This window comes from Cynocephalus volans, chromosome 12 (assembly GCF_027409185.1).
Source record: "Cynocephalus volans isolate mCynVol1 chromosome 12, mCynVol1.pri, whole genome shotgun sequence".
NCBI lineage: Eukaryota > Metazoa > Chordata > Mammalia > Dermoptera > Cynocephalidae > Cynocephalus > Cynocephalus volans.
In genome coordinates, this window is record NC_084471.1 from 88,475,011 (window position 1) to 88,487,268 (window position 12,258).

At 38.5% G+C, this 12,258-nt stretch overlaps 1 protein-coding gene across 1 annotated transcript in view; it reads right to left on the reverse strand.

Annotated features, from left to right (window-relative positions):
• IRAG2 (inositol 1,4,5-triphosphate receptor associated 2) overlaps window positions 1-12,258 on the reverse strand; it is a 98,110-nt gene that overhangs the window by 12,256 nt on the left and 73,596 nt on the right. Inside the window, exons 28-32 of the mRNA XM_063076129.1 lie at window positions 9,769-9,826; window positions 8,326-8,389; window positions 8,213-8,240; window positions 7,800-7,940; window positions 3,288-3,422 (exon numbers count right to left, since the gene is read on the reverse strand). Of these exons, the coding sequence (XP_062932199.1) occupies window positions 3,288-3,422; window positions 7,800-7,940; window positions 8,213-8,240; window positions 8,326-8,389; window positions 9,769-9,826 (426 nt within the window). The remainder of the gene's footprint in view (window positions 1-3,287; window positions 3,423-7,799; window positions 7,941-8,212; window positions 8,241-8,325; window positions 8,390-9,768; window positions 9,827-12,258) is intronic.

Consider the following 12,258-nt stretch of genomic DNA (forward strand, 5'->3'; position numbering starts at 1 on the left):
AGCTCCTTTGTGCTGGCACTGTGCCTAGCTGTGAGGAGTGTCCAGTCCCTGGATCCATGCCTCGGGACCCTGGGCAGGCCCCAAGGTGCTGGCACAGTGTACCTGGCTGTGGGAGGGAGGTCTGGCAACCAGCTCCAAGCCTCAGGTTCCCGGGCAGGCCCCAAGGCACTGGCATGGTGTGCCTGGTTGGAGGGGGGGTCCAGTCTCTGGCTCCATGCCTCAGGTCCCTGGGCAGGGCCCAGAGGTGCTGGCTGTATGCCTGGTTGTGGGAGAGGGGGTCACTCCACTTCTCCATGCCTGAGATACCTGGGTGGGTCCCAAGGGGCTGGCGTGGTGCCTGTTTGTGGGAGGGGAACTGGCCCCCAGATCCATGCCTCAGATCCCCAGGTAGGCCCTTAGGCACTGGCACAGTGTGCCTGGTTGTGGGGGGGGGGGTCTGGTTCCTGGCTGCATGTCCCCGGCCCCCGGGCAGGCCTCAAGGTGCTGGAGGTGTGAGTGGTTGTAGGCAGGGGTCCAGTCCCTGGCTCCATGATCTGGCTTAAGTTTTTAAGTTTAAAAAGCTTTACTCTGGCTGCTTTATTAAGAATAGATTATGTTGGGAGGAGGAATTAAGACTGAATGAAAGCCAGGAGACCATTTAGGAAGCTATTGTATTAATCTTGGAGAAATAAAATAGTGGCTGTGATCAAGATGGTAGTGGTGGAGAGGCAAATAAGTGTTTGAATTCTAGACATATTCTGATGGTGGAGAATTTTCTGTAGGATTAGATGTGGAGTGAGAAAGAAAGGAGTTTTGGCCTGAGCAACTGGAAGGATAGAGTTGCCCTTGGCTGAGGAAAGGAGATCATGGGTGGGCAGGTTTTGAAGATACCACAAGCGATTTACTTTGGAATATACTAAATCTGAGTTGTTTATCAAAGTGGAAATGTCAGGTCAGCAGTAGTATATTCTTTTCTGTAACTCAAGGGAGAGGTTTAGGCTCAACCTATGAATTTGGCACTGGATCATATGGGGGTTGGGTACAGATGGACGTCAGACGTACAAGAGTGGAGTCCTGGGGCTCCTCAACAATAGGAGGTCTGGGAGAAGGGGTGGAACCCGCAAAGGAGCAGCCCATGATGCAGAGGGAAAAGCCTGGGGAATGCGGTGCCTGGAAGCCAAGTGGGGAGAGTGTTTACAGGAAGAGGAAGAGCTCAGCCATGCCAAAAGTAGCCGACGGATTAAGGAAGATGAGGACTGAGGAACTGAATTTGGTATCGTGGAGGTCACTGGTGACTTTGGCAAAATCAGCTTTGTGGAGGCAAAAGGCTGACTGTGGTAGGTTTAAGGGAAAATGGGAGGAGGGAGACTGGGAGACTGGGAGGAGGGACACTGGACAGACTGAGAACCATTCTGTGGAGGAGATCTGCTATAAATGGGAGCGGAGAAACAGGGTGGTAGCCAGAGAAGAAAGGGCCAAAGATTTTTTTGTGTTCATTTTGTGTTATTTTTCCCCATCTTAAAAACAACGTATTTGTGTGCTGATGGGAATGACTTAATAGAGTGTGAAAAACTGAAGATGGGGGAAAGTTGTAGAATTGGGGCCCACGACTCTGAGTTAGAGCGGATGGGATCTTGTCTACAGGTGGATGGCTGGCCTTAGACAGGGTGAGAGACAACTCGTCTTTGGTAACAAACAGAAGGAAGGTGGCGTGTGAGGCTTCAGATGCTAGCAGGTTCAGGGCTTGTGGCAGATCCCTTCTGATTGTCTCAGTTTTGTCAGTGAGACAGGAAGCAAAGTCATTATTTGACAGAGAAGATGCAGGGGATGTGACGGTAGTTTAAGGAGGAGGAAGGTGTGAAACTGACATTTAATGGAGGGTAAACACAATGGGAAGCCCCAAAGAGCCACTTGAGGTTTGTGATGATGAATGTGACGAGCACGGTCAGCATAAGCGTGTGATGCTTCCCAGTCATCACCAGCAGGTGAAGAAGTGGCTTGTACAGGGCCCTAGATTTGCCAAGTGAGTAAAACAAAGCAAGAAAGGGAGAAGTGTCGAGGGTTCATACAAGGTAGGGAATACTATGTTTGACCTTGGAATTTCAGCTTGGTCAGGAAAGAAGAGAAAACGACAAGAGGGTGAGGGACACTGAGAAGTTGTGAGGGGGCAGATACTGGTAACAGAACTAAATATTCACCTTCATAGTGGGAAAGCAACAGATAACACCTAAAACTGAAAATAAACCACTAAATGGCAGCTTAAGCATGTTACTTAGAAATATGGATATATTGGGCCGACCCCGTGGCACACACGGGAGAGTGCGGCACTGGGAGCGCCCCGGCACTCCCGCCGCGGGTTCGGATCCTGTATAGGACTGGCCGGTGCACTCACTGGCTGAGCGCGGTGCGCGCGGTGCGGACGGCGCCAAGCCAGGGGTTGCGATCCCCTTACCGGTCAAAAAAAGACAAAAAAAAAAAGAAATATGGATATATTAAATACAAATACAAAACAAATGAACTAAAAGAGTTGAAAGCTGTTGCTCTAGAGTATGGGAGATGGATAATAAGGCTCCTTTTTAAAACTATGTGCACTAGGTTGAGCATAAGGCACAGTTTATTTTAATAAAAATAAAGAAAAATATTCTCTAGTTCTCGAGAGAGGGGTTAAAAAGGAACTAGGATATTAAAAGTGTATAATAAATGATCAAACTAAAATTACCACCACAATATGTTCTTTTAAAGAAAACACATTTTAACAATTATGTTTAAGTATAGCTCAAAAAAATTCAAGTCTCCTCAGATTTGCCCACTAAGAAATTTTGAAATGCTACTTCAAGTGCACAAAGATGCTTGTACAAGGATATTTACTGTAGCATTGTTTATAACAGCAAAATATTAAGAATATCATGAAATGATCAAATATAAGCAATTGGTTAAATCGTTTATATCTATTCAACCAAGAGAACACCATAAAATGGTGATACATGTGTCACCATTTATATATTTATATCACATGGGAAGTTATCTATGCTATACGTTTAAAGAAAAAATCAGATTATAGCACTGTATGGAGTATCTAGAAGAATATATCACAAAATTTTTATGATTGTCACCGGCTAACATTAGAGATTTTTCTCTACATTTATATTTGTATATTCAATTTTTTCTATATTAAATATGTACTGTATGTCTTATATAATAAAGAAGTATTTTTCTAAAACTTCTTTCTAAAAATGCAATCCGTAATCTCAGGGAAAATCAATCCTTTTAGTAATTTCACTGTAACTAGAGAAATAGAGACAGGTTACCTGAGTAATGGCTCCCAGCATCTCAGCCCTACTGGCCACTCGCACTGTGCACTGGCTCAGAAACGTTATGCTCTTCTCCAGCTTCTTAATGATTTCCTGGGCCTGGCTGTCGTCTTCACACAGAGGTGTTAAAGACTGCATAGAGAACAAAGTATTAAAAAAAATCCAACACAAGCATTCAGCAACTGATTCTAACACTGACTAAGTCACAAATCTGGATTACATTCCAAGCTCAAGGATCCTGGTAGAGGGTAAAAAGAAGCAGCAAAGACCAATAACGAATAACATTGAAACAGTAACAGCTTTGTTGGCTAACAGGCAGATATATGAAGGTGCTCACAAAACCCTTTATTTCTCTTCTTGATCCTTTTTTTTACTTCCCAAATTTGTCACTTCCTCACATGCATTCACATCTTTCTTCTACAGTTAATAGAAGGGTCTATAACTAATTTGTAATGGTAAACACACCGTGCTTATAAATGAGTTGAAATGTATCACATGAAGAGTATAAGGTGGAATTTTGAGAAAAGTAGCAAAACATACTGGAATCAGAAATGACTGACTATTATACCTGCCGTTCCACTGATAATCAGGTGTGACTGTGCCGGCTAGGTGAGTATGCCTTCATTGCCTTATAAGTATTCCTCTCAAACCTGCACCCTTTATCCAAGATGATGTCCTTCCTGATGAAGGACCTTCCTTCTCACTAGGTTAGAGACCAAATTAAGAGAACAGCAGATTTGGAAGCAAACAAGCCATTGCTCATTAGTTGTGTGATTGTGAGCAAATTTTAAGACTTGCCAAAATCTAAAACACCATGAATTGTAGGTGATATCATTATTTTAAATCTCAAAGTGCTGCCAATAAAACCATTAGGCACCATTAACTGTAAATTGCATCATAATTCTAGAAATGTTAAAATGTCAACCTTTCTGATTTGTTGTTTCCTCTTCTATCAGATGAAGAGAATTACATCTCCTTTCCAGCAATACTGTGATAGAAGTAAGAGATGCCAATTGCTTGTCACACAGTAGGTGCTCAATAAAAGACAGCCACTTTTGAAATAGATATGTATAAGTCATGGCCAGAGAGTTGCTAACCAACCAAAACAGCTATTGTCAGACATGTAGTTTCCTACAGGAGTTTAAATAATCACACCTACTTGGGAAGTGTTGATGTTAGTCGTTAGCAAAACAGAATATGGTTAACTAAGACCGAATCATGAAGAAATAGAGAATGTGAATGGACCTATAAGTAGTAAGGAGACTGAATCAGTAATCAAAAACCTCCCAACAAAGAAAAGCCCAGGACTAAATGGCTTCACTGGGGAATTCTACCAAACCTTTAAAGAAGAATTAATGCCAACCCTCCTAAAACTCTTCCAAAAAATTGAAAAGAGAGAACACTTCCAAGCTCATTCTATAAGACCTGCATTACCTTAATATCAAAGCCAGACAAAGACATCGCAAGAACAGAAAACTACAAAACAGTATCCCTGATGAATACTGATGCAAAAACCCTCAACAAAATACTTGCAAACTGAATTCAACAGCACATTAAAAGGATTATGTGCCATGACCAAGTAGGATTTATTCCTGGAATACAAAAAATGGTTCAACATAAAAATCAATGTAATACACCACATTTACAAAAGGACGACAAAAGCCACATCATCTCAATTGATGCCGAAAAAGCATTTGACAAGATTCAACACCTTTTTTATGATTATAATAATAATAAAAAAAGACACACTAAAAAAAACTAGGAATAAAAGACAATTACCTCGACATGATAAAAGTGATATATGAAAAACCCACAGTGAACACCGTACACAATGTTGAAAGACTGAAGCTTTTCCTCTAAGATCAGGAACAAGGTAAGGAAGGATGCTCACTCTCTCCACTACTATTCAACACAGTAGTGGAAGTGCTAGCAAGAACAATTAGGCAAAAAAATAAATAAAAGGAACCAAATCAGAAAGGAAGAAGTAAAATTATCCCTGTTCACAGATGACATGACTTATATGAAGTAAACACTAAAATTTCACCCAAATTTACCCTGTTAAAATAAATTCAGCAAAATTATAGAATACAAAATTAACAGCCCAAGTCAGCTGTTCCTATACTCTAACAATTTCCAAAAGTGAAATTAAGAAAACAATTTCATTTACAATAGCATAAAAAAGAATAAAATAAGAGTAAACCTCACCAAGGAGGCGAAAGACTTGTACACTAGAAACTATAAATCATTGCTTAAAGAAACAAAAGAAGACACAAATAAATGGAAAGAAATCCTGTGTGCATGTATTGGTAGACCTAATTTTGTTAAGATGTCTATACTATCCAAAGCAATTGCCAGAGTCAAGGCAATGTCTACCAAAATCTCAACATTTTTTTCAGAAATAGAAAATTTTATCTTAAAATATGGAATTTCAAGGACTCTGAATAGCCAAAATAATTTTGAAAAAGAACAAAGTTAGAGGCCTCACACTTCCTGATTTAAAAACATATTATAAAGCTATAGTAATTGAAACAATATGGTACTGGCATAAAACAGACATAAATCCTAATGGAATAGAATAGAAAGCCCAGAAATAAACCCTCATGTATATGGTCAGATGGTCTTTGACAAGGATGCCAAGAATGCACAGTGGAAAAAGGATCGTTTCTTCAACAAATGGTATTGGGGAAACTGGATAACCACATGGAAACAAATGAAGTTGGATTCTTATATTACACCATATTCAAAAGTTAACTCAAAATGGATTAAAGACCTAAATGTAAGACCCGAAACTAGAAAACTCCTAGAAGAAAATATAGGGGAAAATCTTCATGGCATTGGAGTTGGCAATGATTTCTTGGGTATAATATCAAAAGCATAGGCAATAAAATTTAAAACAGACAAATGAGACTACATCAAACTTAAAAGCTATTGTGCATCAAAAGACTCAATCCAGAGTGAAAAAGCAACCTACAGAATGGGTGAAAATCTTTGCAATATAACTGATAAGGGGTTAATATCCAAAATACATTTTTAAAAAACTCCTACAAAGGGGAGAACAGGACTGTGGTTAAAAAATAATAATAATAGTAAAATAAAAAACTACAGCAACTCAGCAAAAAAATTCAAATAGCTCAAAACCTGGACAAAAGTCTTAAACAGAGATTTTCCATAGATGATATACAAATGGCCAACAAGCCTATGAAAAGATGCCTAACATCACACTATCAGAGAAATACAAATCAAAACCGCAATCAGATACCACCTCATACCCATTAGGATAGCTACTATAAAAACAAGCAAACAGAAAATGACTAGTGTTGGTGAGGATTTGGAGAAATTGGAACCTCTGTGCACTGGTGCTGGCAATATAAAATGGTGTACCTGCTATTAAAAACAGAGTTACCACATCATCCAGCAATTCCACTTCTGGGTACAAAAGAGTTGAAAGCAGGGTCTCTCAGAGAAATTTGTACAGCCCTGTTCATATCAGCACTGTTCACAATTTCCAAGAGATGGAAGCAACCCCAGTGCCCATTGATAGATGAATAGATAAGCAAAATGTGGTGCACTCATGCAACAGAATATTATTCAGCCTCAAAATTTAAAGGGAAGGAAATTCTGTCACATGCCATAATATGGATAAGTCTTGAAGACATTATGCTAAATGAAATAAGCCAGTTACAAAAAGACAAATACTGGTTGATTCCACTTATATGAGGTATCTAAAGTGGTCAAATTCACAGAAACAGAGTAGAATGGCAGTTACCAGGGGCTGAGGTAAGGAGGAAAGTGGGAGTTACGTATAGAGTTTCAACTTTGAGAGATGAAAAAGTCCTGGAGATCTGTTTTGCAACAACGTAAACACACTCACACTGCTGAATTGTGCACTTAAGTGGTTAAGATAGTAAATTTTATGTTGTATATTTTTATCATCACAAAAAAATAACAGAACATGGTTTCCCAATTTTAATTTTCTTCATCCAAAATTAAGCCTCTTAATTTTCCAACCCATCTCTAAAAATTTATAGTAACTTCACAAGATGGAAGGATAATCATAGTTGTTACACTTCCGTGAACTCTTTCTTCTCTTGGCACCTTAAAGTGGGCTTCTCCAGCATCCGACAAGACTGAAATCAGTCACCACTCTCTTTCTTTAGTTAATCATAAATGGAAATAGACTTTTGATTCTCTTGTATGAAGCTTAAAATCGGTATTATCTCCTCTTGCTCAGCATTCTGCATGATTATTCTTCCACCTGAACTCTATTCGAAAATCCACAGAGAAAGCAGATGACTCATACAACCTGTGTTAAAAGATTCTCCTATTTGGGAAACTTTTATTTCAACCTGATCCTGAATTCTTACTTTCTATTCATTTACATTTGGGTCAGGCAGGGCTTGGTGCCTGTTGTTAGTTTTAGTTGCACAAGTAAACTCATATGTAATTATGAGCACATCATTAAAAACACGAACAAGTGTATGGACAGTCCCCAAATGTTCTGATTCTCACCTCTAACAGCTTTAAACAGTTAGTGATCTCCTCCTTCAAATTTTCTTCTGCCAAGTCCCGGGACCTCTCTTCAAGTTTCACTCTTTTCTCCAAGGTAAACCAGTCACACTTAAATCCCAAAGATAATCTGAGAAATTCTGCCTGTTGTCAAAATAATGTCAGAGTGAGAAGAGAAAATTGGATGTGATCAAATATTTTAGTTTAATACTGGGTTATACTGAGGCATTTGGTTCTCCTCCCAGCAACCTAATGCCAACATGCATGAGCTTCCCCAGCACTTTGTCACTACCTAGCCCGACAGACACCAAATGCAGGAGAGTTTGTGCAAAGCATGAAGAAACTGGAGCAGGCAGGTTTTTTGTTGTAGTTTTTGTTTATGTTTTAAAGAAAAAAATCATTTTCTTTAAACTCACCTCCACTTCCTTCTCATTAGCAGAAGTGCTGTAAGATAACACAAATAACTTGTTCAAACAGAATCCAACAGAAAAATAAAACATGTTAACATGCTATGCGAAGAAGCACTTACTTGTCGCTTTGAACAAAGTTAACTGATTTCACAGTGGTTGCTGGAGGAGGGGAAACTGCAGTGTCTGTTAAAAGAAATACAATATTATTTGGTTAAAAAAGCTTAACATCTAAAAGCACATTTGATCAAATGTCCTATTTACACTAAATGAAGGCATTTCATTTGAATATATCTGAGAGGACAGCCGGCTAATAATATGTATTTGCTTAAATGATAAGATGTTATGCTAAGCTATTGAGATCACAATGACATTAACATCATGGGCTCACACCTTAGCATGTGAATAGTCTTTGAAACCTAAAAATGTCTCAGTCAAAGGACAGCCCAATTTGTTCCCTTTGCATTTGAATGTTTATTTTCCTCAATCTCCTGGTTAAATGCACACCTTCTTCTGGTACCCTGGTTCTTCTGTGGCTCAAGCCTTTAATAGCAGCAGCAGCAAGAGTAATGGTTATAACAGCAGCAGTAGTCATAATAATAGTAATACTGGCAATGATAACAGCAATAATAGCACGGCATCAACTATTTATCACAGATTTCCTATATTTATTTATTTACAGTTCCAGAACAAAGCTCTTTACACATATTTTCATTTTCTTCATATCAACTTTGTAAGGCACAATATATGTCACTATGAGCACTGGTTTTAGAGTTGAAAAAAAATTGGCTTAAATCCAAGCTCTGACTCTTACAGTTACGTGATCTTGAAAAGGTTACATCTTTGTTAAGCCATCTACAAAATAAGGATGATATGATTTGTATACAGTAGTTAACTTTTATGAGAACTCCTGTGCCAGATACTTAGTTCTAAAGGCTTTATACATATTAATTTATTTTATTCAACACACACAGCAAACCTTCTGTGGTAGATACTGTTCTTATCTACATTTTACAGGCTAGGAAACTGATTAATAGTTTATCGACCTCACACAGTACCTGGAGAACTAAATAAAACTATGCACCTTAAGAATTTAGCCTAGCACTGACTGAGCATATAGATATTCTCAATAAAGTATAATTTTTTTAAACTGTTTCCATTTTACAGAGGAGGAAACTGAGACTCGAGGTTAAATAACTTTCTAAAATCACATAGCTAGTCAGAGACTGACCCAGTCTAGAGTCTGTGTGACCCTAAAGCCTAAACTCTATGCACTATTCTATCCTAATGGAGACAGGTTGAGGAGGGAAGCATATTAGCTCTTATTCTGTGAAGACTGGCTTATTCACTTTTAGATAGATACTGAAAATAGAGCTTAAAATTTACTACCAACATTGACTTGGCTCTCAGCTCAAGGAATGGAATCAAGAATTGGTCCTATTGGCTGACTGCATCCAGAAACATGAAATTGTAGGTGGCATATCTTTACTTAGAAAGATTTCACCCATGAAAGTTTCAGCAGGGAACAAAAGTTTACATGAGGGTTGAGAGAGAACATTTCTTACCTCCTCCAGTACATTCTTTTCTATGCTCTTCTATTGCTTCTGATTCCCCTTTGTTTTCCTAAAATCATAAAGAGATTTTATTGCTGCACATAGAGTGGAAATCCTTTATAACCAATCATTTCCCAACTTCCTGTCCTCTCCTAACCCTACTCGGTCAAAAACACTCTGTAGTATTCAAGGAAGTGTACTAGGAATTCAGAAGAAAACAGTACTGTGCCAGGGGGCTTCCAATCTAGTTAAGGCAAAAAGTACATAAATATATGAAAAGCTTCACACATCACACAAGTTAGCACAAGGCAAACTAGAATTAATTGCCAAATAAATGAGATATAGATAAACAAGTGCTCTGATTAGGAAGGAGAGAGGCACCATGGCTTGAGTAGGATAGAAAGTCTCTGCAGACAAGGAACATGCTTGATGGAGAGAGAGGTAGGATAGGGTGGATGAAGACGTATGGTGGTGGTGGTCGAGAGCTATCATGTGTCACTTTCTATATGGGTTTTTTGGGGAAATTGTGGCAAAGATAGCTGCTAACATTATATCATGTTAGGCTTTTAATCCATATGAATATGTTTTAAGGTCACTGACCAACTGTCCTGCAAATGTATTTTATAACAAAGGTCACCATAATAACACGGCTGTACAGTACTCCCTGGGGAAATCTGATGGGAAAACTTCAGACATGCAATCACTTTTATGGTAATAATTGTTCAACATTCTCAGATTAATAGAGAAATTTAGAAAACTAAAGACATTTTCTGTTAAAAAAAAAAAAAAAAAAAAGAGCCTAAGAAGACAAATTTCCTTGGTAGAGCCATGTGACACACTGATACCACATCACGTAATGTTTAGACAACTGGAGGAGCTGCCCATGACTGCTGTTTCCGGGTCTTCATCTCTCTTTCCTGACCCACTAACTACTCCTGCACCCAACACCCAAGGAAACTGCTCTCACCAGTTATCAGTGAACTGCCTATTGCCTAATCCAACAAATAATTTTCAGTCTTTATCTCACTTGACCTCACTGTAGCATCTTAAACGAGCTACAAACCTCTCCTTCCTGAAGGTTTGTCTCCCTTGGTTTCCCTTCTCGATGCCTCCCCGCCCCCTCCCCCATCACTACAATAGCCCCTTCTCTATTAGATACTGTTCATCAAGATTCCATTATCCCCAGTGCTCCCTTCCTGAATCCTTGGGAAATGTCATTCACACACTTTTGCTGATAACTCACAAATGTGTGTCTGCCCCTAAAAATTGCATGGGCGAGTTTATGAATATGGGTATGTAGCTATATCTAAAAAATCTCTTTGCAGACTACTGATATTCCACATCAACCTGAAACTTGACTGGTCTCAAAAAGATCTTATTTTACTCCACAAATTATAGTCTTCTTCCTCCCTCCCTACTCTCATGTTATTCTATTCATTCTGTAGGTCAAACCATAAACCTGGCTATCTACCTCTTCCCACATCCCTGACATGTTACTATCCACTCTGAATTCTACCCCGAAAATATATCTCAACTTAATCTCTTTTCCTCCATCCTCACAAATTCATAGTACCTTCATCTCTTTGCCTGAATTATCACAATAGCATCCTGTCCCACCACCTCCATTATTACACTGTTCTAATCCATTATTTATGTCTATCTTATTTTTTTTGAGATAAGGAATTTTTTTCTTAGAATATTCAACTATGAAAGATTGAAGGACTCGAGTTTTCCTCTGTCCATTTTTAAAAGGGGCAACCACTTCCAGCACGTGTGCTAGCCAACACTAACACCTCATCCACACTTCACGTCATAGTCAGAGGGTCATTCCAAATCACATATTCAAACTTTCTACTACTTTTAGCCTGGTTAAATTTTTTATCTGTGTTGTATATGCTGTAAAATTTTTTGTCTACCTTATTGTCCCAAATGTATCCGTGCCATAATCTTCTCTTAATTTGAGTTAGCTTGCATCAGTCTCTGTTTCTTACAACTAAATGGGTCTAACTAGAATAATGCTTATGCGTTGAGGGGAAAGAAACAATAACACAAACACAAACTAATATATAAGCAAGACCTCTGAAGAATCATGGAATTGGAGCCATTGTCTGTAGTCACTCTTTGATAATTATTAATTCATACAAGTGGCAATGAGAATCTTCTCATTAAAAAGAGAAAGTTAAATCTTTTCCATGAACATTGAAATGGCTATCCTTATAATGCTTTATAGAGCTTTACCATGAAACTGTATAACATTCAATATCACATGCTACCTCCTCCATGACCCCTTTTCTGGACTTCCACCCCAAGCATTTTTCTTTTACATTGCTAATCACACTCTGATCATCAAAAAATTATGTTTCTTTACCTGATTAAAACACATCTTTAAGATGGATATCATTGTTTTATTCAACTTTATTTATTAATGCATTCATTTACTTAAGCAGTCCTCTCTTGAGAGAGATTTAGTTTGTTTCCAATAGACCTCTGATGAAGAAATGA